This window comes from Phaenicophaeus curvirostris, chromosome 11, assembly GCF_032191515.1.
Source record: "Phaenicophaeus curvirostris isolate KB17595 chromosome 11, BPBGC_Pcur_1.0, whole genome shotgun sequence".
NCBI classification, from domain to species: Eukaryota; Metazoa; Chordata; class Aves; order Cuculiformes; family Cuculidae; genus Phaenicophaeus; species Phaenicophaeus curvirostris.
The window spans coordinates 8,171,779-8,197,876 of record NC_091402.1 but is presented as its reverse complement, the minus strand read 5'-3'; the positions used below and the strand labels follow the sequence as shown (position 1 = coordinate 8,197,876).

General features: G+C 36.6%; 1 protein-coding gene across 3 annotated transcripts in view; it reads left to right on the top strand.

Annotated features, from left to right (window-relative positions):
- Positions 1-26,098, top strand: part of SUCLG2 (succinate-CoA ligase GDP-forming subunit beta) — a 220,790-nt gene that overhangs the window by 113,529 nt on the left and 81,163 nt on the right. The window contains exon 2 of one of the 3 annotated variants that reach the window (XM_069866283.1): positions 6,918-7,059. The exons of the other annotated variants lie outside the window; for them this stretch is intronic. Within the exon in view, the coding sequence (XP_069722384.1) occupies positions 6,918-7,059 (142 nt within the window). The remainder of the gene's footprint in view (positions 1-6,917; positions 7,060-26,098) is intronic. 3 annotated transcript variants of the gene reach the window in all.

Here is a 26,098-nt window from a genome sequence, read left to right as displayed (position 1 = left end):
ACACTGAGCTGATACTTCAGCATGCAGGTTCAGATAAGAAATAATCAGTAGTCCAGTTTGAACCTTGCATTACTGATGCTGTTCTTGTTCCTTATAACCACAAAACCATTTATGTGATTGTATTTCTTAGCAGAGTTTTGCTGGAGTAGTTAGCATGCAATTTGCGAACTTCTTGGTGAATATGCTAAGATGGTTTATCCTCGTTTTATGTGTGTTTTTTGCAAAAGGAAGCACTCAAAAGACATCCTGGGTTATCTGAAAGATGTTGCACATCAGAATAGTTCATGCTATAAGGACAAAGATTTGTCCTTAGGTTGTTGCATTGTTTCTAAATCTTTTTACTTACATCAAAGCAGGCTATAAGAGGTTTCTGCTATAAATGTACTTGAAGTTCCACTCCTGTTTAACCATGTTATTGTTTAGCCTGTATTATTCAAGTAGTGGAAATTATTTTTTTGTTGCCATGTGACAGCTCAATAATTGGCAAACTGAGTAGTGGTAGAGTAATGCAGCTACTCTCCAGATACGTTATTTGTGCAAAGCCCTTAGCATTTTATATAGAAACCAAACAAAAAGGTGGTAAATAAGAGAATTTGCTTGTTACATGAACAATCAGTTTTTTTCCCTCTGGCCCTCAATGAACTATTGATACATTTATGTAGCACCTGGCCCTCTTAAGATGGTCAAAAAGGGGTGTTTGTTTTCTTGATGCATATTCCACTCGTTTTTATGATACTGTACATGTGTTCTTGGACCAAGAATGGTATCTAGTTATATAAAGGAAGTGACTTTCAGCAGGAGGGTTGTTCAGAACCAAATACTACACAATTACTAGTGAAGATATTTTTCTGATATGGTGTTTAGTGTGGGTCTGACTAGTAACAAAAATTTAGGGGGTGGAGAAGGGAAGGGAGATTAGAGGTGAACCTCAGCTACAGGAATACTTTGAGCTTTTGGAAAATGCCAAATAGTTCTAGCAAGCCAGAGAGAGTCTAGCGTGAAGATTGTATTTGGTTTAGTAACTCTGACTTCATCTCATTTCGTGTTACTGCTCAATTGAAGCCTTTCATTCCGTTTACTTGAGTTTTGGGATTTTTGATGTATCAGTTGCAATAGATCCCTTTTTAAGTATATTAAACTCTCTGATAAGCACTTATGCTAGAAATGTAATTAGGAAGAAATTAATAATTTCTCTTTAAAACTTTATTTTAAATGGTAATTTACATAAATACACATATGTGCTAGTTTTTCTTAGTTTTATGAACTGATTTATTCTTAAAGCTTATTTGCCATTTAAAATAAAGAACAAACCGAAACCCTTTCAACCGATCTAGCATATCTGAATCTCAAATAAGAACCACTGTCAATCTACTAGGTGTGTATCAAAACACAACACACATGAAGAGCTCAAATGAAAGCTATCTTTTTCTGGTAACAATAAAAGGTCTTGGGTGGAAGTCTTCAACAGAGCCATGAATGATATTTGGTTTAGCCTTTTAGTAACAAGTCACTTTCAAAAGACCAAATCCTTCAGTTTGAGTTGTTCTTTATGTGAAAATGTATTGACTGGATTTTCATGTAGACTCACTGGCATGATTTTAGGTTTGTCTTTGTTATAGAGACTTTAGCTAATGGGTTAAGAAGTAGAATGCCACTGAAAAGTCTAAAAAGATGTATTTAAACCTACAGCCCTACTTTGGGCTGTTGAGAGCTTGACAGAAGTGAATATTCAAGGCTGAGGTGTAATCACAGTCATGAGAATGTGTGTAACTTTAGGAGGTTTAAACACTTCTTTGCTGTTAGAAAAAATGTCTTAAGGATAACAGAAAAATGCCACCAATGGAAAATTTTGTAGTTCCTGTCTATCATCTTATGAAGATGAAGTGTAAGGTCTCACACAGGGAGTCAGGTTTTACTGAAGTCTGCATAATATTTCCAGTTTGTTCTTTGGAGGCTGACATGACAGACTGTACTCCTTGTACTCCAATGCAACCTTGCAGTAAAGAAACAGATGAAACGAGTATCTCTTAAACTGTTGGAACAGACTGTATTTCAACCATAGACAAAGCTACCTGGAAAGATCTGAGAGATATACTGGGTTTTCCAGTATGGTTTTCTGACCTGTATGTGGGGAGAGGAGATAAAAGTACTCAAGCAGGGAATAAGCTGGGAGTAGAAGGTGGCAAGAATCAATAATGAACAGAAATTCTTAAAAAGTCGCTACTGCTTTCCTGGTCTTTAGTTTCCCTTTTTCTTGCTTCTCCCTTTCCTCTGTCAGTTTGAAATTATTTTCTGATTGTAATTTCCTACCTAATTCCACAGTATTTCATGGGAAATAGGACCATGTTGGTCAATTGGTCGATGCTGTTTGATGCTACCAAGAGCAATTAAACTGTTGACAAGAGTAGAGCTGCAGAATGGATAAATAAATAATAAAGGCACATGATGCCGGAGTTGTATTCTGTGTAGTGTTAAAAAAATACTCCTAATAAGTCTCATGGGAAAGGGATTGATTATTGCTGCCTGTGGGAGACCAGCTTTCTTTAGAGCTTTGTAGACTCTTGCCTAGGCTGTCTGAAGGCTGTACCTTTGCAGTAGCAGTGTTGCAGTCAGCCTCAAGTGCCTGGAAATTTGTGATACCCAAGAACTTACACTTTTTAAAGCCTATCTCAAATTCCTATGAGTGTGTGGTATAACTGTGCTTGGAAGGGCTGGGAACTTCCATCTGACAAGAATTTTTCAAGATTCTTGTACTAATTGATTCTTTTTATTGCTGTCTCTTTTAAATGGTTCAGATATATATATTTATTGCAACCAAAACATCTTTGAGCTGGAATTTAGTTCAGAGAATCATCTGTTTACTCACATTTGTAATGTCTCATGGTCACTTTTTTTTGTGCCTTAAGCCTAAAATGCATATGTTTGCAACTGTTCTGATTTTTCAAGATGGTCTTGAAAGAATAGCCGTCTTCACAGATTCAAAGCTTTTGCTTTATTTCATGTCTTGTAACTGCTTTATTTTGCCTGCTTTTCTTGAGAACATATGGTGTGTATACTGCAAGTGCTTTAAAGCAAGTTTTTCATGTTCCTTGCTCTTCAGAGCTTCTAATACAGACTTCATCACAGTTGGTTTCTTAAATATATTTTGCTCCTGTATACAGTGCTAGGCTGTACAGAATCATTTCTTTGAGTAGTTCATTCACAACCAGGAGTTTCATTTGTAGAGAGCCTTGATTGAAAGGCTTCAGCTGGCACTCAGTAAGATGGTCTCTTTTAGAATCATTGAATGTAGGAGATGGGGGAAAAACTGCGTGAGTTGGCTAACCTTAAGTCTGCAGGCTTTGCTTTTCTGTGCCTACAGTTCTTGGCCAGATCTTTGTTTCATCATGCATAGGACTGCTTTGACAGTTCTTTCAAATAGTCTCCTAATCTCTTAACATTAATTGCTTAATTTTTATAAGAGAAGAAACCCATGTCCATATGCTTATGTATACATGCACTCTATGTAATAGGATTTTTAACATCTCAGCAATAAGTTGGGGTATCCCTGTGGAACGTTTTGAGTTCTACTTTTAAGCTGTGAAACTGATGCATACCAAAAGCTTTTGTAAGGTACCAAGAGGGTGGTTGGAAACAGAACTTCTTTCAGGCAGCTGTTAGGGCAGTTAGATTTGCTTTATTCACTAGGTAGGCTGGAGCACAGTTAAGGCTGGAGTGAGGCACACCAGGTAGGTGGCACTGGAGAGGACCTCTCTTCAGAAAACAGGGCTTTGCCTGGTTTTTCTTGCTGTATCTGCTCAATGTGACTCTGCTGCATTGCTAATTCCTTAACTAAAATTCCTGCCCAAACAGAAGATTTGTAAACAAGTGGTGTCGAAAGAGGTTTTTGTCAAGAAACAGTAACAAGTCTGCCCCAGAATAAGATTGTTTGAATATTTTCCTATTCATTTGATTTAGATCAGCTTAGAAACAAATATGTAAAATGGATTTATTGTTCTAAATCATACATTGTTTTTAAGACTTGTCAGTTTACAAAGCCACTCACCAAAGCTTTATCAGTTAGTTGCAGATAGTTAAGCATGAGAAAAATAAGTTGTAAGCAAACATACTTAGGAGTGAGAGAAATCTACTAAAACTTTTAACTCGGCTTTTTATAAATACAACTTTAACATTGTTTTTCCTGTGTTCAATTAATTCTATCCAAGATCAGCTTGACATACATCTCAAATGTTCTGGCTTCTAGTAAATACAAGATTACATAAAATAATGAACTTTACCTATAAAATTTATAAATAAATTATAAATATATAAAATTTATAAATTATTTATAAATAACAGATGAGCAAAAAGTGCTGTCAAACCTAGCATCGACTTACCCCTTGTTTCAAATCAACTTCTAGCTGAGGAGAATTAACTTTTCTTCTGGAAAGCACAGGTACAGAATTATAGTATAATTGAGTGTTTATGTCAAGATTTCTTCCTTTCAGATTTAAATGAGAATTGATGATTATTTATTTATTTATTTATTTTTAATTTCAGTGTAAGTCAATCCACTTTAACTAGAGGTGGGAGCTTATTTTTCTGAACTCGAGAAGTCAGATTGGTAAATTCCTTGTTGCTTGGGAGGAAGGAAATGTCTTTGTAGATGTTCTCCTGCTGTAGCTCTAGGCGCTGTGAAGAGAGGGCGGATGTCAGATCAGACTTTTAACTAGAGCAGCATGGCTGAAAGGTTGGGGATGTATATTGGTTTTTCCTCCTTCCTCCCCTACTTACATCCGCAAATGCACTGGGCTTCTGATTGCTGCTGGGGTGTTCTTTCTTTTGTTGCTGCTCACAGCTGAAAGGAGAGGGAGGCTTTGGAAATGTGCTTTAGTCCTGTGTTAGTAGACTCCTGGCTGCCTGTGCAGTTTCAGGTGATGATTCTCTTTGGTGTGCATATATATGTATGGATTATATGTATGTCTCAATAATGGATTCTGAAGTCCTCATAATAATTTATATTATTGTTATTATGACATAGTCTTTATAAAAGCAATGCCAGAAAGAAAGTTAATGGTTGTCAGGGTTAAAACTAGTCTTTTCTCCAGTCACATTGAAAGTTCTTCTGTAGCTTGATAGTCTGTGGGCTTATGGTATTGGCTTTTGGTTGAAATTCTCTGGTCTTTTTTCAAATGAGGCTGTAATTGATCTTCAGCGTCTCTTTTGGCTCTGAGTGTTAATCCCTTTGTGGAAATGATCGCGAAGTAGTAGCTGTTAGAGCCTAACAGAGCTCTTATAATAGGACAACAGATTAAAGGTCAACAATTATGAAAGTGACTTAAAACTTAGCCTACGCTTGAAGGTATTGTGTAAATGTAATAGCGTATTGTCTCTAAATAACACGGAAGAATGTAAAACATACTGAGGTACCTGCTTGATGCCTACTTTTAGAGGTAGCCATAGAGCATACAGGTAGCATGTTTTATTATTCTAAAATATGTGAAACAGATTATAGTTGGAAGAATTCAAAACGGGTGTTTCTGAGCTATTTACAACTGTAAGTTTTGTGGGAGTCACTTTTACAGAAAATATGGTTACGTACTGTAAAAGATAGGGGTTTGTGTTTTCTTTATGCATCAATTTCCTTTGCTGTGTTTCAAAGCAAGCAGGAATAGACAGGGTTCGCTTTTCTGACAACACAGCTTTTAAAATTCTAGCACTGTGGAAAGGTTATGTATTATTGAAAGACTTTAGCATGGAGGGGTATTTTTTCAGTATAAAGCTGCATTAGGATATTATTTTTATCATGCTGTTAAAGATCAAAATATTAGTATAGTAAATAATCCTCTTTGTCCAACATAACTAAATATGTAGTGACAGCTGACATGCTGTGCTCCTTACTTCAGGAGATACCAAGAACTGGCTGTGGGCTGTCTGCCAGCAGAGCAAGAGTTCATCTCCCCATGTGGGAAGAGCATCTTTTGCTGGCACAAGATGTGGTTATACCATTGCCAGGAGTAAGTGCCACCTTTACCATGATACCACTGCCATGAGTCAGCGATAGCTCCTTGATGGTTGCTTTTGCCTGAACAATTTTTCCTGCATGGAGAATGTGTCCTTTCTTAAAATCATTCAGTAATGATCCTATAACTTTTATGGTGTCCATACTTATAAACAAATGTGATATCTTTGTGTGTACACTTGCCATATTTTTGTATCATTATATAGATCTCTCTCTGTAGATATAGATATGCACATGCAAATGTCTAAACTGGCAGGCTGGAAGTGAAAGGTAAATTATTCTCCAGCTGTTTCTGGCCTTGCATGCAGATGTGGTTGTGCTAGCATCCTCAACAAAATAATATTTAGAAGTACAACCAGCTAAGCACAGATAACAGACCACTGAAAATACATGTATATAGTTTCCTACGAGATGATGCTAATTCTACTTCAGTTCTGTTTCTTCTCTGGTAGGCTGCTATAAATGCATAGAATCAGTAGAAATAATTTTATAGGGAAGAACTACATAGAATATAGTGTAAATAAGGATATTTTATGTGAAACAATGAATTTATTTTAAGGTAACAGACTGCTAATGTTTTTGTAGTGCAGGATAATGTAAAACCATAAATAGATTTCAGAGTTCAAGCAAAGTTTGCCAATCTATGTTGATATTAAAAGGGAGACATTTTGTCTAGCCAAGATCACACAGTGAGTCCTGTGTAGATTTTTAAAACCATCTGTAGTTTTCAGGGTACTTTGGATGCTCAATTGTTAAGGAAAGACACTTGGGTAAATCAATATGTATTTTACCTTTTCTCTGAAACAGTGTTGTTTAACTGCTAGCTTGAGATAACCATAGGGCTGAAGAGCTCAGTTGCTGTCTCATGAACTGTTCTTAATGAGCATTATGTTATTTTCCCCTCTCGTTTTTCTAGGCTGTTCAATTAACCTCTAGACGATGGCTGAACCTGCAGGAATACCAAAGCAAAAAAATAATGGCAGACCATGGGGTTACAGTTCAGAGATTCTTTGTAGCTGATTCTGCAAATGATGCCCTGGAGGCTGCTCAAAGGCTAAGTAAGTTGGCTGATAATGGGAGGAATCTGCTTTACCAGATAGCAATCTGGAAAATAAATTGCTTTCTAACAAGTTGTACACAGTCTTCAAATTGATGCTTATTGAAAAGCTTCAGTATATTATCCAGACCATAAATATATGTTTAATTTCATATGTGAGCAACAGTTTACCACAGCAATATTTCTTTAGAACTTTATTTCTAAAATGTTTTGCATGCAGCATCTAACTTGAAGTCTTTAATTAATATTATTTATGTAACTTTGAATAATTCAGAATACAGAATAACATAATGGATGGTTGCTGAGGAAAATTACTTGTTGTTGTATACTTGATATAATTTAAGGAACTGAAGTAAATGAACTTGTGTGAGAAGTTGTTTTCAAACAAGAATTTGCCCTATTAAGAAGCAAAAAAAAAAAAAAAAGAAGGTAGTGGAGTCTGATTTGAAAGGTATTCAGAGACCAGCTGGATACAGTCTGCTTGAGCTGACCCTAGTTTGAGCTGGTGGATTGGACTAGACAACCTGCAGAGGTCCTTACAACCTCAACTGTTCTACAATTCTGTGGGGGAATAAAATATGTACAAGAGAATTATATAAATATAAACTTATTCACATGTGTTTGTCCATATGAAGAGAAAAGAAAGTTGAGTTACCTGCCATCGCAAAAGGACTTGACAATATTTGGGAGAAAAGTCCACGCTTCTGGAACTTCATTTTGGTTCTCTGACAACATCCACGTTTTAGTGTGGCAAACATAAGATGATAATGTGGGTCAGAAATGAATTTATGTAATATCTTGTATTTCAAAAGGAAATGTGTTTGTTTGCCCGATTCTAACTCTAAAAGAAGTTTTTCTTCTTTTTAAAGTTAATAGTAGTTAGCGTAGCTGTCCTTTTAATTTAGCTTTTATTAGTATTAATATATCATACATCAAAATGCCAGAGGACAGACATTATTGTAGTCTAATTGTGTAGTAATAGGAAGGTTTTTTGTTGTTACATTTTACATAATGCATAAGCTGGTTAGTTAAATGCATACTGGAAAGTAAATCAACACAACTCATCAGACCTCAAGTAGCTGAATAATAATGGCTTGCTGAACTTGATTAAGGTGATATACTTTTCAGCAATCAAAACCTTAGGACAAACAGTATATTTGAAACAAAACTAATGCAACTGTCATGGTCATGGGGCAGTGCAAAAATGAAACAGTGTCATAAAGCAGAGCTCAAAATTGGAGGGTTTCCTCATGTCTGGATGTCTGAGAAAATCAAGAAATGCTCGCTAAAGCTGTGGCAGATTTTTCACAAATCTTACAGCACTTAAATTCTCCTTTTCATGATTGAACTCAAATGGATTGGTCTATCCAATAACTATTACTATTCTCGATCTCTATAACTTTGGAGAAATAAATTACTCCATTAAAGGCAGTGAACCTCTTCTGGTTTATGACACCAGATTTATTTTAAATAACCTCTGTAGCTTGGTTGCTTTGCAAGTCAGAAATATTGGTCTATTAAAAAAACTGTTGAAATGTAAATCAAAAGTGAAATATAAAAACAAATTTACTTGCAAATCAAACATTATCAGGTAAATTGTATGTATTTTGACTGGGTTGTCTTGTTAACTCTTCGAAACATTATCAGTCACTGGTACTTTTCTTCATTTTGTGTAATTGCGTTCAAGCATACTGCATTACTGGGCATTAAAGAACTGCGGTTTATAGTGTGGAAGCTATTTCATGTTGAAATGATTGATACACTCCATTGACCCACCAAATAATTAACAACTCCCTTGTAACCAGTCTGATAATGTGCTGTCCTTGTACTAACATGCACTTTGAAAACTAAGCATCAAGAATACAGTTTTGCTACTGTGGTCGTTGTTCCAAGATTTCATCAGATTTGTCTTCTTTATGATCCTTCAGACTAGCAATATCTCTGTCAGGTTTATCTGCGGTTTGATATGGGCTGCCATATTCTGAATATGCAACCACACAAAGTAAAACGTTATTGGCAAAACAAAAAATTTCAGCCTAGAGGAGGCACAAGGTATTCCACAATAAAATAACCATTGGGGATAGCTTTGAGATTTTTTTGTTAGACAGACATTCTGCAGTCAAAGATGGTGAAAGGGGAGGCCAATCATGCCTGTTAAGTCCTGCTCATAAATCTGCTGGTTTAGATACTGTATGCCACATTGCAGCCACCCTTAACTTTAGCTTCTACAAATATGAGAAAGGATGCTTGCCAATCTATTTTTAAGATAAAAGTCAAATAAAGTTATCAAAACTTGAGTGTGAGAAGTTTGGTATTTTTCTTGTGAAAGGAGGTTCTTTCTATAGACCATTTGTCATGAATCCAGGAGAAACAATTATTTTCCTTTATAACTTTACATCATTTCATCATTCACATGAGTCTGTGTGATAAAGGGATAGAAATTCCCACCATGGCAGTCTATTAAGTTTGCTATTCACAAACTAATTTCACAATTTATCTAAACCGTAAAGGCTTGGCAGAGCTGTCTGTCCTGCTGCAGTGCTTGTGGTCACCAGTTTTCCTGCTGTTGGATTTCCTATTGATGCAATGGAAAGTATGGGATTAGATAATTTTGGCTGCAGTCTTCACTTGTCAGGAAGGTGTTAAAGCATGCATTCTTGAAAGGGTTTGCCTTTATGCAGTATCAGCAGTTTTGTTACAATTTGCTCATTTCCTCTGTTGCACTCTATTTTTATTAATATATACACTGAATACTCTGAATATTAATTTTCTTGGGTTTTTCAAAACTTACCAACAGCACAAAAGGCAGTCTACAAGGAATTTTTAATAGAGTTAAAGGATTGGGGTTTTTGCTTCTAAGATACAAGTGGCAGGTGTGAAGAACATTAAAATGACATCACTAATATTGACTTCCAAAGAAGTTGTACACAGTAAGGAACACAGAATTAGGCCCCAAGGAATTCATTGCCTTTTACAGGCTAAGCAATTTTCAGGTGTAAGTATTGTAGAGAAGGTGATATTTACAGAATACCAAGAAATGCAGTCACAAACGGATTTGTGTTTCATGTTAAAATTACTAGGTTTTCAAGAGAGGAAAGGATAAGGCATTCTGCTGGTTAGCCATGACAGTATGGTGTTGCTTGATCTGCCATCTGAGGAAACAACCTGTAAACAAGTTCTTACAGTTCTAGCACAGCTATTTAACAGAACAAAGTGAAATATTTGGGAACTGAGTTTTTGTCTGAAGTGTAAGAATGTCTGGCTGTTCTGCATTATCTCATGAGTCTTCTGGTCTGATTCTCACTTGATGCAGTGGTACATTAAGGGCGTGTTTAGCCAGAGAAGCATTTCTTTTCTTGCTATTTCTTATCCTCATACTATAGTACTGATAAAAGGAGAAAAATTCTTATATATGCATACATGCACACAGGCATTAGAATGTGCGCATTCTCATTACTTGTGTTGGGCAGATGCTCTGTACATCGCTTCAAGCCCCATCATTTTCTCTAGCCTTCACTACCGGAGACTCTTAAGTCTGCATCAGCTCCTGCACTGTTCTTATGTTCTGCCTGATGGAGAAATTATTAAGGGAACCATCACTTTAAACTAGTAGGTGGCCAAAGCTGAGAGGGATTATAATTATGCTGGAGGGTGTTACCCTGTGCTGTCAGTTGGCTTTTTGAATCAGTAGAGAACTTACAAAGTGGTTGAAAATGCTGACAGACCTAAATGGATGCTGGAAGCTTGGCGTGTGTTTCTTTTTCTGATTTTGAACAAAGGTAATAGAGTGCTGCCTGTTGCCACTTAAGAGTGTTTCATTACAGTTAGGAATCAGTCAGGTGCAATGTTCGCACTCTATCCCAGAGAAATGCAGTTGAATTGAGTGCAAGGCTTTTATTCACTCTTCTTTAGAAAATTGTATAACAAAATATAGTCTCTGCATATCCTATTCCTATTGCCTTATGCATGAGGGAACTCATAAAATTTGACTTTGGACTGAAGGCATGCTTTTTATATCAGGCTGGAGAGTAAACATGTATTTTATAAAGAACAGGAGAGGTTTATTGAAGCTTCTTTCCATGAGGTCGTTTACCTGTCACCTATTATTCACCGTGTTTTTAGAATACTGAAAGAGTTTTCAGTCATATGATCACTAGATTTCTTCCTGTCTTAGTTAGCCAAGAAGAAAAATAAAACCCTGCAATGTTTAATTTAGACGGAAGACTGGTTTTTTAGATGGTGTTTTAGAACCCTTATCTGAAAGTTCATCTCCAATACAAGTTGGGAAAACTACTTAAAAGCAGTGCATGTTTAGAAGGGATCAAAAATTGATCTTTAGCTTGGTAATGTCTTTTTTTTGTACAGATAATGAAGAAATTGTTAGTGATAATGCTGTTTGCATTTAAGCTTTTAGGTTTGGAAAAATGGAAAGAATCCATGAACCCAATGTTTCTAGGGATATTACAAATGTGATTTTAAGTTCTTTTTTTGGGATAGCAGGAACAGCTTCTCTGAGTATCCTGTACAAACCAGCATTCTGTTAAAGTTGTATGTAAGTAACTTAATTTACTCCTCAGTCTTTGAGTGTGTCAGCTACTTAAATGATCTTTTTGTACTAGTAGTGGGCTTGGCAGTGTTAGGTTTATGGTTGGACTCAATAATCTTAAAGGTCTTTTCTAACCTAAGCAATTCTATGATTCTTTACTGTGCTTATGTGCTTTGCTTACATGATTTATCTCCCTTTCTTCCCTCCATTGGGATAGGTGGAAGAGGAATTGCCTCCTTCAGTATTTCTGTGATTTTCATATTTCTTTCTGTTCTATGGTTCACTGTGTAGTAGTAATTTTTCACCTGTGCATCATGAGTTATTTCTCAAAAACCTGCATGTACTTAGTGGTTATAACTAGTTATTTTTTTTAGAGCCCCTTGGATTATGCTTCTCTGCATATGTTGAAAAATCATGCCTTGCTGAAATCGTGTTCCATGGAGCAGTATGCAAAGAACTTGCTCACTGTTCAGGAACAGTTTTCCCTTAAGTCCTCTTATTTTCTCTGACAGCTTTTATTGAAGTTCTTTATACTTAAATTATGGTTTTCTGAAACTATCCTTTCAGGTAAAATAATGCTATAAGTTATTGACTAATATGATTCTATTCTCAAATGAGTAAGTATTTAGAAAACAACCTTTTAAATTAAATGAAAAACTAGTGGTGGATGAGCTGCCTTTGGACCACATGCAGCATTATTGAGCATGAGTATTTCTCTTTTCCTTTTAGCAGTTTTTCAGTTAATGGATTTTGCACTCTCTGAGTGGTGAAATCTAAGACTAGAAAGAATCTGCATTTTCCTGAAACTTCTCAACAATAGGAAATACCGTTTAATAGTCTGCTACTCACAGTGCCTATAGGCACCACTTGAGTGCCTCTGTTTCAAAACTCCGCAAAATTTGCTGTCATCTATAGGTCTCTCCCTCTGCCCCTTGTCCAATTTCCTGTTCTTTCTTACAGCCCTTTCCCCATTGTGTCCATTTTCTCTTATTTCTTCCTAGTGCTATCTTCCACTCTAGGAGTAGTGACTGAGAAAAAACTCTTCCTTTCTTTGAACTGAACAGTCTGTTATATCTTACCCTTCTTACGATAAATATTTAGCAGTTGTAAACTGCTAAAAGCCGCTGTGTGTTTGTATGCATACTTCTTTTTTTTTGCACTATTTACTTGCCATAGTGATCATAGAAATTAATGTTTCTGTATATGATCAGAAAACAGTGATTGCTAACTGAATAAGATTTTTTCTGTATTTGCCCACTTTGAAATGGTTTGATTTTTTTTAAATGCTCCAAACGTAATTGTTGTGTCAACAGTTTTAGAAGTCTCATTCATATCTGAAAATGATGAAAATAAACTAGAGTAAAATTTATGAAGGCAATGCCTTCTATGCTACTGTTATTTAAACTAGCTTTTTGTGGGAGGCTTCAAAATCAATGTTAGTGATCCGATTTCTTTACCTGATCTACTGGATGAAAAATCAGACATGGGCAATCAGAGGAGTTGGGAAGGTGTTGAAGGGTTCACTGAAACCTGCTTTACGAAGGATTTTGTTAGAACGAATTTACTATGATACAGCTATACTGCGAAGCTGGAGTATAGTGCTTACTGATAGTAGCTCTTTTTGTGGACATTCTTCGTTTGCTCTCAGATTGCTTTTAGGTGCTTTAACTTCATTTATTTTGGAAGCTAAGCCACATAAAGGCATCGTTAAGGTGGAATTATTTTCCAGTTGAGGATTTCATACACAGTGTCTATTTGCACTGCTGTAGCAGGACCTTTCTGAGGATGTGAGCCCTAAAATATTCCCGCATTCTCCTCTTTGTGTACGTGTTTTGTTTTGATTGGGTTTGAATCTTGTAATTCCTATTTGTTCTCACTCCCACTTGCTCCCCTCTGGGATTTGTGTTAGGAAATGTTATTTCACAGAGGCTGCAGAGGAAAAATTTTGAGCACAGCAGTATTTAAGCAGTGAGTTACCCTTGGTAAACACTGCAAGGGGTGCTCTTGGTTACCTTTACTACATGCTTCCTTCCTCCTCTTCACCTTAGCAACATTTTTCTACGTAAGCCCTTGGCACCAATGGGAAAAGCAGGCAGCTCTCTGAGAGCATAGGCATTGGTTGGTAATGGCCACACGTGTTGCATCCTGCGTGCCAGAAAAACAGGCAGAAAGACTTAGAGCTTGTCTAACTGTGGTTTTAAGTTTTATTCTTTTTGTAACAGAATTAATAAAAGATTTTGTCAAGGCTTACCGCTGGGTATTGTTTCAAAAAGTTGAGCCTTTATGCTTCAAGTTAAATTGTAAATTGCTGCTTTTTAAATATTTTAGATACAGAAATTCTTTGAAGGACCCTCTGTCTCCTGAGGAATTACAGAAATAGTTTATTTCAAATTCATTGTTACGAAAAACAAATCTGGTTTGTTTTTCTTATCCGTTCCCTTTGTTAGAAAATTACATGCTGAGTGTGAGTCAGTAGATGTGAGCTTGAGACTGCTTACAATAGTTGGGTATTTTATAACCATACTTCATCACCAAATGTCTTCATATTCAATAGATTTATTGTAATATGAGTAATGGCTGGGGGGCTAACAAATCAAAATCTCATTTCAGATGTTTGACAGTAATGTTGTGCTGACTTATTGTTCTCTGTGCTGTATTTCTGATCAAATTACCAAAATAGCTACTTGAAAGTAACATCACAAACTAAAAAATACTCTAGAAATGGGATACTGAATTTTATATTTAATGTGTGCCATAGAAAGCAGTCATTTACAAATTTCAGTTGTGTTAAATATATTAGCGGATTTTTGTTGATAAAAGAAGGGGGTGATAGAAGCCATAGCTCTTGATTCAGGAATTTTAACAGGCGGTAAAAAAAGCAACGTTACACGAGGAAAGTACAATATGACTACTGGTATTTATTCCAGACTTGTCACACCATATTTTATGGTTCTTCAAGGTACTTTTGCAGCTGCAAAACAATAACCAGATGCGTAATTGAGAAGCAGCTGCATGAAATTTTCATTTTTTTATGCATAAAATCAGAACTATTAAACACACTTTATGTATAAGGTATGAGACACTAAACATTGTTTTCTCTGCTGTACTAACAGCTGTGTAAAGGAGAGAAATCACACCTTTACCCTCTCTTGTTGCCTGGCTGCTTCTAAACATTTGGAGACTGATTACTGAAACCAAATACTTTTCTTTTTCTCTTTTTGTTTTTTCTTGTTTGTTGGTCTGGCTTGTTTGGGAATGTATGTGATAAAGCATTTACTTTGTGTTTCATTTGTTAAAAACCTGTTGCAAAAATCTACTTGTGACACTGAATGGTCCTTTATTTTCCCCAAATCACCTGAATTTGTCTGCTGTTTTTATCTGAATACCACAGTGTTTCTCCTCTTGGGAATGTCCATTCCTGATGGATGATAAATGGGTTGTGCTGTTGTTTTAAGATTTTGCCATCACTGGCTGCACGTGTTTCAAGGCAGAACTGAATCAAAATTTTTCATTTCATAGAAACTACAGCAGTGTTGAAAGAAACACTGAGTTTTGAACAATCACTTAGTTGGCACTTGTATCTTAACAAACCAAGTATAAAACAATGATTATTGTCCAGAAGCCATGTGACACTATCACTTAAGAATTCCTCTCTCATTTCCTGTCAAGTCTGATGTATTTATTTATTTCTTTAAAAGAAATATATGTGTTAGTTGTTACTATAGCTAAGCACAGTTTTGGTAAAAAATGGCAATTATTATGCATTTAACTTGTGATGGAAAAGATCAAATTCTCAGCTGGCAGTTGGTAGTTTTTCCTCCCTGGGCCTCGTTACCGCATTCTTGGTGTGATCTTCAGGGTGACCATGATCAGAAGAATCACACTTCTTTTCTTTACATGTTATAAACCCTTAGCAGGAGATATATTTTAGGTAATTTGAAATAGCATTTGTTAATTAAAAACTTGAAAATAAAGCTACTGATATTGATAGGTGTGTGCTATGTGGTGCTGCATCTTCCAGGTGATCAGTCTGTCGGTATGTAATCCCTGGACAAGGCTGTCAAAACGTAATTGACACCTTTGTCTGTAAAATGCGAGGTGTGGGGATTTTACTTAAAGCTTTTAATAGGAGTACTATTAGAAAAATCATGTTGAGTCGAATTAGTAGCAAATCTAAGAGCAGAATGACAGTCTAGAGCCTATGATAGCTTATACTTACCTCCTTTTTGTAGGGTGTCTTAAATCCTGCCAGCAAAACTTTCATACAGTCACTAGTTTGGTAGTAAGTTCTTTGAATAAATATGAAGTCCAACACAAAACAAGCTGAGACTGTGCCTGTAACTCTTTTTATTTAACAAATTAAGATAACATACGATCAACTTCAGAACAGTTCGCTTCAGAGTTGATACACAGCTGCATACGAAGGTTGCAGTGTTAAAAGCAGTTCTGCAAATCATTTTCTCAAAGGCTGTTGAGCATCTCTGTTTATTTTGCTTTCATGTCTTCTATAGACCAACACTGAGTTCCTTTGAGCACTGACTTGATCTTTGGGAAGAGGGAGTCGGGTATGGTGAACAGGGTGGGTGCTCAAACACAGTGATGTTATTAGCTAAAAACAATACCCAGGGAAAATGTTGTGGGCTGGCACACACCAGCATTTTCTGACTGAGGGTAAGAAAAGGTTTCTTATCTGAACGTGTGTCCACTCATACTGAGTGAAGTGATCCAGTTGAACCTTGTTTCACTGTGACAGGCTAGAACACGTTCTGTAACCACCACTCTCCGTCCCTCCCCTCCCACACTTGGTTCCAGAGTTAGTCTTGTTTTCTTTGTGTCAGACCTTGTATATGACCTGTTCCTTCCTACATACTGTGGATATTTGTATGCTCAGAACTGGTTTTATTTGAGGCTGCAGCTTTATCTGCAAAGGTGGTGAACAGGGCATGAGCTCTAGTTACTCCCTATTGCTCATAAGTGCTTGCTAGGTCAGCCCTCAGATGACTGGCATGATAAAGGACAGTGAAGTTTTTGAGTAGTGCTAAGTTCCTTCAAATTAAGAGTTAAACTTACACTGAAAAAACCGTTCTTACTTTACTGAAAAAACCATGCTTTTCTTTAGCTGAATCCTGAATTATTGCTCCACATCTTACTTTTTCTTTTGTTGAGTGTTTGAGAGAGCAGTCAGGGTTATTGTCCTACTTTGATGCTGCCCAGTTTCCCTGATGTCAGCTTGTGTCCCCTGGGTGATGCACATTATAGCAGGAAGGTACTATTGTTAGACAACTACTCTCCATATATAATTCCATTGAGGAAGTTGCCTTTTTTTTAAATCTGTCAAGCAGTTATGTGAAATTTGTTATCCCTTTGTCTTTATGGAATAGGTGGTGGCTTAGGAAGGGCTGTGATTGATATGTAAGGATATTTGCTTTCACAGCAAATATACAAGTTCATAGTTTTGAACCAAGGCGGAAATATCTCACTGCTAGCCTTTTTAAGAAAGCTCAGTGAACAGCATCTCTACCGTGATTCCCTCCCTCTCTTTTTCTTCCCCAATCTATGAAGTAATCTTGACTTGTGTTTTTCAAAGGTCAGTATGAATTGCAAGAGCTTGTTTTATCTTTAAAGATGGGAGCAATTTACAAGCTGATATTCTGAATACATCAGCAGTTGAAAAGTATCATCATAAGAGTCTATGATTATTTTTTTTGGTAGATAATCTCTACCTAAAATGGTAGAGCAGTTTTTGAATCTGAGAATGTTCTGACATTTCATTAGTCTGCTACTTTATATTTGAGAAAGTGCTGAGAATTTAAAATATGTTTATCTACATTTCTTCAAATATTTGCAGTTTAAGAAAAGTATTTCAACACACTTATGAATATGAAATGTCTTTGTAACCCTGCTGCATTCAGTTGGGAGATAGTATCTGACTACCTGCATCACAGTATATTTTAAATGAGCCCTTAATCCTTGAGAATGTCATAATGAAAAATATTTAGTGACAGTCATCTTCAGGCTAGTTTCAGAAATTAGCTGTACTTGTATTTGAAGTGAATTTTGGTTTGTAAAGAAAAGTCTGCTGACAGTTTTACCTATATATGGTATACTCTACCCTCTCCTACAGTTCAAGTCAGCTATTGTTTCTTGTGTTATTGTGAAAGAGAACATTTTTCTTGCATCTCCCCTGGGCTTAGCTGGACTGCACACCTGAGCAAGATAAATAAGGCCAAACTTCAGGCTATAAATCTTAAATACATTTATTGTTCTAAATGCTTAAGAGCAGCCCAGTTTTTTGCAGAGAGAGAGGAAAGGAAGGCAGCCACAAAAAGTTTACTTAATAAATGGTTAACAATATAAAGTCACTGGGAAGATTCACCATTACTGCATTGCACTTCCCTCTACTCCCTACCAAGTGTTATCCTTCTATTCCTCCAGTTATTTGTCTTTGTATTTTAGTAGCAGCTTTCCTAATCTGATCGTGTGAGTATTGTGCTCCACTGAAGATTATTGTCATAATAATTCTGATGCAGTGTCTGCATGTCCAACATCCCCTCTTGTTACCACAGATAAATCTTATAAACAGTTTTTGGTTTAGATCATTGAATGCTCAGTGTGGTTGGTTTTTCTTTTGCTTTTTGGCCTTCCTACATCTTAACCTTCAGTAGAATACAGCTTTTGTTTTGTAGCAGTTGGGGTGAAAGTGCAATACCAGAGACTTGAGACTGATTACTTCAAATTTAACTGTTTCTTTCTTATAACATTTTCTGCCCTATAGATACAAACTTATGTCTCATGCCATAAAGTAATCTCCATTTAAATATGGTGATTAACATGTGCTATGAATAACTTGCTTATTTTTATCTGTTGAGTGACATCGCTGTTTGAAATGCATATGCAGATAGTATTTACTTAGATATTTCTTAGATCCGTAAGAAGCTAAGTTACATGCTTAAAGATGCTTTTGTACTGAAAAGTTGTTTTACAATTTTGAGTTGAAAAAAACGTGTTTCATATTTCATGTTGTCAGTTTCCAAAATGAGACTTGTGTCTTTTGAATGTATTCGGCTTTGTATCTGTTTTCACAATTTTAATGTTATGGGTTCCCATTTATGGGTATTTTTTACATTGAGTTTTTGACATTTAGTATCTTGTAAATAGTGAAATGTGTGCACTTGCACAGACTGCAGTAAGCATTCTTTCAGAAAACTCTAGACTGGTGAAGAAACGAAATAAACCAGTGAACTTCAATACTAGACAGAGATTTTGGTTTTTATGGGTTAAGATTCAGAGATATTTTAACAGGAGTTGCCTATCATTGAAGCTGTTTATATGACGTGATAGTTGTCAGTTGTGTAGAAAGGAGTACAATTAGTGCAGTTAACAGCAGGTAGGGCAATGTTAATTATATGTTCTCTTGTCTCTCTAAGAATTGTTTTAGCTATTCAGATCCCTCTACTTTTGCATCTTATTAGGTAAATTATATTGCAAGAGACTTTCTGGGAGTTAACTGTGACCATTGTTTATACAAATGTGGTTTATAGTGCCTCAGATGTAAATTCTGAACTTGACCTCAAAATGAGAAGGTTGGAATGGAGGAGATGTCAGAAGCATGAACCAGGAATCATGCAAAAATGCTACCTTTTAAAGAAAAATTGCCTTATTCCATACCTGACACTTCAATAAAATCTAAAATTAAGGTTTTTTTTGGTTTTTTTGCAGAGTACAGAAGAGCAGTAATCTGCTGTAGCATTCTTTTCAGCAGTAGCATCTCCTAATTTGTAAACCAGGCAGACACGATTAAATGACTCTGTGCAGGAGTTGTGAAGTGGCTTGTCCAATGTGGTAAAGAAGCTTGCTGACCCTAATTTAATGAAATATTAACCAGTTCTAATAAGTTGTCAGGATGTCAGAGAGAGCATCTGGTTTTGAGGATTCACAGAAGAGGCCATTGAGATGGTGAATAGGTCACATATTTGTCATTTAAATAGAAGATTGGCTGAACCTACAGACTCTCAGCTGGACCGTGGTTATAAAGCTGGGATACAAATAGGATCATCTGCTGCTGGCAAGTTCAACACAGATTCAACACGGTCCTGCTCATCTGAAGCTGAGAAGTTGCAGAATGGCATTGTGCGTAAAGAATGTGAACACTGGAGATGTGCTTGCTCACCTGTTATGTCAGTCCCTTTGTAGGTTCAACACAGGTTCAAAACACTTGTCAGCTGCACTTTCTTTGCAAACACAGTGGCTGCGTATTCCATTTTTACCTTTTGAATCAAGAAAAATTCCCTTTATATATGAGTAATTGAGAAAGCTTCAAATTCAGCAGTCTGATGCAAGTGCTCACTCACTGTGATGTTTAGACTTTGCAATTTCCTTAAAATATGTAGAATTCAAGTTCCAAGCATAATACATACCTGCAAAGTCTCCACAGAGCTCATCTCATAGTAAGCCTAAATGAAACAGCTTTGCTGATTTCAAAGTTGTATTGAGATGCATCTCTTATTTTAAATGCTGCCTGCCAAACCAAAAGCTAATGCCTCTCTATTGCTTTTACAGTCATTTTCCTAGGCTAATTCAATGTTACATAAACTAAAAAACATGAAGTGTAAATGTAATATATATAGTTATGTCTTTGCAATTGAAGTAGTGATTGGAGCTTGAGATATAAATGCAAAGCTATTAAAACTGGTGAGCAGGATGTTTGTATCTCCTCAAATGACTAGGAAAGGTCTGTGTGGGAAAGGTTGTTGAATGAGGAAGGTGCGCAGGCTTTTGAATAGCCACTTCATCACTGCTGATGACCGAGATTTGTGCATGTGCCTCATGATTTTAAGTGTATGCAGTGCTTTCTATATCTCTTAATTAAGTAAAAAGAACCTTACTCAATACCAGAATTTGGTTGTCTTATGTATCCTCCTCTTCCCAAGTTCTAAGAAGATAATCATATATCTTAAAGACAATCACAGTTTCTGTTCCTTGGATTTAAACTCCTCAGTGGTTGGCTTCACTACAGACTGTTCAGTCATAATTATACAGAATTTGTTATGTTATCCAGCAAACTGTTCTGAATAAAATCCTGTGTGAGAAATCAAATATGGAATTCATTCAAATGAAATCCTTGGGTAAAGCTGTGGTAAGCCTTTCTGAGTTCACAGAAAGAGAGAGATTAGAAAGACTGGAGCAGCCAAGGGAAGTGCTGGAAAGCCTGCAGTGGGCAGGAGGCTCTTGTGCTTCTAAGAGAGTGTTTGTGAGGGTGTGTCTCCTCGGCTTTCCTGGGAGGTTCAAGAACTTCTCTGCAGTTTGTAAGCTCAGCTTTCTTCAAGGACACAATAAGAATTTATTGTGATAATGGGAAACTTGCAGTCCGTGATACCAATACTACCTGTAGGACCTTTTTGTGTTTTCTGCCAATACCAAATTTTATTCAGAAATGCAAGTGTAACAATGAGTAAAAGCAGGAGCTTCTGTATCATCCAGTGCTTCTCATGGCCTGTGTGGGCCTATAATGTGCTATTGCTGGCCACAGACCATGAACTTTGTACTGCTTGCAGATTTTTAAGGTTGAGACTTGTCAGGTGTCCTTGGTCTGAACTTTTCTTCTTCTGGTTGCAGCTTTGATTTATGTGATTTAGCTGTAACAGCATTTTTTTCTAACGGACCAGGTATCTGTGGCTAATTTGGTTTACTTTTGTTTATCTTTGTATGGTGGTGCTGTGGGTTAACAATTAATGTAATGATGCAGTATAGAGAAATACAGACCTGGTATAATAAGAGGCTTTGAAAAGTGGAGGTATAGAATGTGGTGTAGTAGAGTGCAGATGTTGAGGGGATGAGAGAGCACAGCTTCTTGCTGGAGGTGCCACAGCTATGGGTAACCCACTTGTGGTCAGTTAAAGGAATGCAGACCATGAGCAGGATAAAACGATTCTAGCGCTCACACAGAGAACAAAGAGCTGGTGTCTAATATCTGTAAAAGGCACTGTGTTTAGTAAATTCAGATGACCATGGACCAGTGGAAAAGAGCAAATTTTAAAATTGTGTGGATCCTAGAGTGAGAATGAACCATCAAAATGAATATCATATTCCTCCCAACTCCAGCTGGTGATGACAGCCCTAGACCAGGATAAAACTGGCAGCCTTAGGACCCAGAAAGGCACTGGAAGGATGAGTGGGACACCAGGAAAAGGGGTAGAAAGTAGAAAATAGCTGTATGACCATTTTAACTGCATTATTATTGAAACTTTTTCAAACATAGGTGTTTTTGCTTGTTCTGTATGATGTAAGTCAGGAATAAAAAAACTTTAGTAGATTCTTAAGATTATGTTTATAATTAACAATATGCTCTTGGCTTTATCTGTCTCTAAATATCTAAGCTGTGCTTTCTCTTTGCCTATAAACAAGGCTTGGAGTGTAACACTGCTAGTAGCGTAGGTTTATGCAAACATCTAACAAGTATGACTGCTGCTTTTCTGCAACTCAGTTTCTGTAACTCTAGAAGGCTTCTGAGGTGTGTGCTCCTCTGCAGGAGGCCAATATTTGGGATTTTTAAACACATGGCCCTTTTTCTTTTTTTCTTTTGTTGTGAAGCCACAGTTGGTACACTGAGAGCATTCCCCATTTGAAAATATTTTTTTACGAGAATAAAAAGACAGTTTCTTTTGTATATAAAGAAAGAAATAGACTTATGTGCGGGGCTGAAGGATCTTAAATAAAACATTGTCCTTTTTCTACTTTAGTTCACCTGGGAAAATCAATTTTTGGTTCTTCAACTGCAAAGAAAGATCAAAAGGAAAAACTGACAATCTAAACAAAGGGCAAGGTGATGTGGGCTGCTTGCACTCCTGTTCCCTGGTGTGCTTCATACAGGCATTTTTCCAAGCAGAATACATTTACAGAAGAATCAAGGGTATTTTTTTTTTTTTCCTCTGAATCAACAATGTTGGGAGTAAGAGTGACCTGAATATAAAAGTAAAAAAAAATACTGCTTTATATTAATTCTGTGGAGTTCTTTGGTACCAGTATAGACAACAGTTCTCAGCTGTGTCATGTTCCTTGTTGCAGAATATTTACGGTTTAAAGAATTGCCATTGATTTTACTTCTCTAGAAATGACCAAAACTTTGGGTTTTTTTTTTTTTTTTTTTTTTGAAGCATGTTATGAAAAGATACCCAGTCTTCTGTATGGTTGGAGTACTTTTATTCTTGCTTAAATGTCTTGCAGGATACGTATTTGAATCTTCATATGAAAACTAATTTCAGTCACTGTGGAAGGCAACTTTATGGAGGTTGTATTTTCTGCTTTATATTGAATCATATTTTCACTTCTAATAAATACAATGTGATTTATTCTCATAGGCTTGTTTTTATAAGAGAGATATTATAAGATTGAAATGTCAGTAGAAAAAATAAAAGGGAGGAGTGGGAAAACTTCCATTGAAACATAAAAAAACCCCAAAAAAAAACCCAAAAAAACCCCACCCCAAACTGAAAAACAACTCGGAAGACCTTTTACTGAGTGTATTGTCTTCTGCATAAATGTAAAAAGTTGAAAATAATTACAGAAGTCTTTGACCTCAATGTTATTTTGCTTTTTGGAGAAAATTATTGTGTAGGCATCTTTGTACTTTTGTAACCGTACTAACTGTTAGTTCCATGGATACCAAGTATGAAAAGTAAACAGGCAGCTGCTGACTTGAGGTGCATCTTTGCAGGAAAATATTTTGTATATGTGTGTTCGTTTGGGTCTTTACCCGTGCAGGCAGAATGCATTTATATTTGGGACTCTTTCCCTTGGTCTGTCTCGGCATGGTAGAGATGCAAATAGCTACAGGATGCTCTCTTTGAATACAGATGGTCTGATGTCTCAAAAACAGCAACTGTAGCTGGCAGCACAGGGGTATTTTGAAGAGTCTGGTGTTTTCAGGGAAGGGTACTCTACACTGAGGCATTTGAAAAACAACCCTTAGAAAATGTTTCCAAATTATTGTCAAAAATGACCACTAATTTATGAAGTTTAGGCCTGTGCTCAGCACCACCTCCTTCAAGTCAGGTGTGTCCATTGAAAGCTTTGAAAGCAAATCCACTTATTTTTGGGGCTTAAATTTGGGTGCCTTTGTAATAGCATGTCAGTGCCACATAAGCAATAAAAATCTGGCTGTGTTTTTGATTTATGTAGATTTTGAGCCACTTCAGACTACTTGCAGCTTGTTTATTATGGAGTTAAATCTTAACTTCTGATGACAAATAGTGTTCTGAATTAGGAGTGATAAGCCATGTAGAAAAATAATCGTAATGAAATGTGCCTGATTTTCTAACTGTGCTCATTTGTGTATTTTTTCCCTTTCTCTGTCCGCTTGCTTAATTGATCATGTAACAGGATAGCTCCCTGGAAATGTTGAAAGAAAATCCCAACTCTGCCTGCTCTGTCTGTGATGTCATGGAAGTGGCATTATGGTACTTTATCACTTTGCTTCTTGGACAGGAGAACAGATGTTTGCTGTAGTTTGCTACTGAAAGTAGCCCACTCATAATATTTAATTTAATTTGTTGTCCTCTTTATTCTTTCATTAGACTAGGATAGTTGGGAGCTTTATGAAGAGTTTGTTGCATGGAGCACTCATGACTAATGTGAGTGGCCAAGGTCAGAGCCTCAGATGTCTTGTTCTATCAACACTTTTTCTGCACTGCTGGCTGGAGCTTTTCTCTAGAGCTGCACTGCACAGAGCTATGAAACAACCCTATCCTAGGGGAAATAACTTCATTTCACAAGATGGCTCTGGTTCATCACTGATATTCTCTTGCTGTCAGGTCCCTTGTCCCTCTGCAGTTTTCCTAGATTGCAAGCACGTTGTCAGTGGTTTGTCCTGGCGATGCTGAACCTTTATGCTTTGTTCTGTCTTCTTGTTTGGCCTTTTGGGATACCATACAGGCTGCCTCAAAGGGTGGAGCATTTCATTTTAGACAAGCCTTTGTTCTGTGACGTATTAGGGGTTTGTTCAAATCTTTTGCCTTCTAATAATGTTTCCTATGCTGAAAACCTGGGAAATAGTTGATATTTCGACTTTACTGCAGGCTGCAAGTAAGGAGGATCTAACCTCAATTTCATTGCCACTGCTTAAGAATTCTTGTAGCAAATGCAGACTTAGTTGTGCAAAAACCAGCTGAGGTACTGTCGCAAAACCAGTTTGGTGTTAGTTAATTGAAAAAAAAACCAAAACCAAACATGATTGTAGATGTTCAGTTTCAGATCAGTGGTAATAAAGTAAAAGAAAATTATTGTATATGTTATCTGATTTCATTTCTCCTGTATCCAGTATATTTGGCTTTAAAACTGTAGTCAAGAGGCTGTGCATCCGATTTGCTTGGAAGAAAAATCTACTGATATGGGAACAGCTATTTTTCTGATGAATTTGAAAAACAGTCTTCTCTTATGAATTTGCATATACAAAGAAGAATAAAATAGTTTATGTTAAAAAAGAAAGTGCCAAAAAGGGAAATAAGGGAAGGTTTAGATTGATGGTGATTTGTTTAGGACATATGCTAGAAATAATGTTTCTTGGGGAAAGAAATGGAAAATTACAGGTATTGTTTATAATTTCTTTGAAGTGTCACTTTGGCATAAATGACTTCACACCAAAACGGACAATTTTAGTTATGGTGTCTTTTCATTACTTTAGCAGGTAAAATGCTGGTTTTCAGTATATACTGGAAATTTAAATGCTGATGAGGTTTATAATGCCACTAGTATACAATGAGTAACCTTTATTCTTCTTTTTTAATAATTAACATTTAGAGGGTTTACTGTGGAATTGTTAAAAGTGAGCCACTGGGATTGCTTTACTTTTATGTTTGGGACTGTACTAAGAACCAAAAAGAACATTGCTGATTCTGGCTCTGCACTGTAAGTCGGCAACACAGCATTTGGATTCTTTCCCCTCTGTTGCCAGACAGAAAAGTTGTTGCAGTACAGCTCTTACAAGAAAAGCGCAAAGGTGTGTATCCAGGGTGAATCGAACCATAAATTCAAGACTTAAAATTACCTGTTGGGTAATTTTAAAAAATGCGTGCCTTTGGGGAATAGTGTGACTTCTTACTTGCTGGAAAATGACAAAGTCCTACAGTAAAGTGACAGGCTTCAAGATTCCAGCCCGTTCTGACATATGGATGTGATTTCTCTGCCTGGCAGAGCTCTGCAGGGACTTAAGGCTGGGTCAGAACTAAACCTGTTAACAAATACATGCAATAGGTAAAGGTGAAGAGTTACCAGAATCCCAACGCAAACTGTACTACACAGATCTTCATGGAAGCTGCTGTTATGAAGTTCCAGTTTGGGAAAAGGCCGAGCAAGTGTTTGGAGATTCCTGGACATCTGCAGACATTCTGAAGCTTAATTTCCTCCATGTCATTGCAACCATATGTGTTTTTATGGGGATTTTTAGTGCCTGAAGATTAGAAAATAACTTTTAATTGTTATTTATGAAGCCCCATATGGC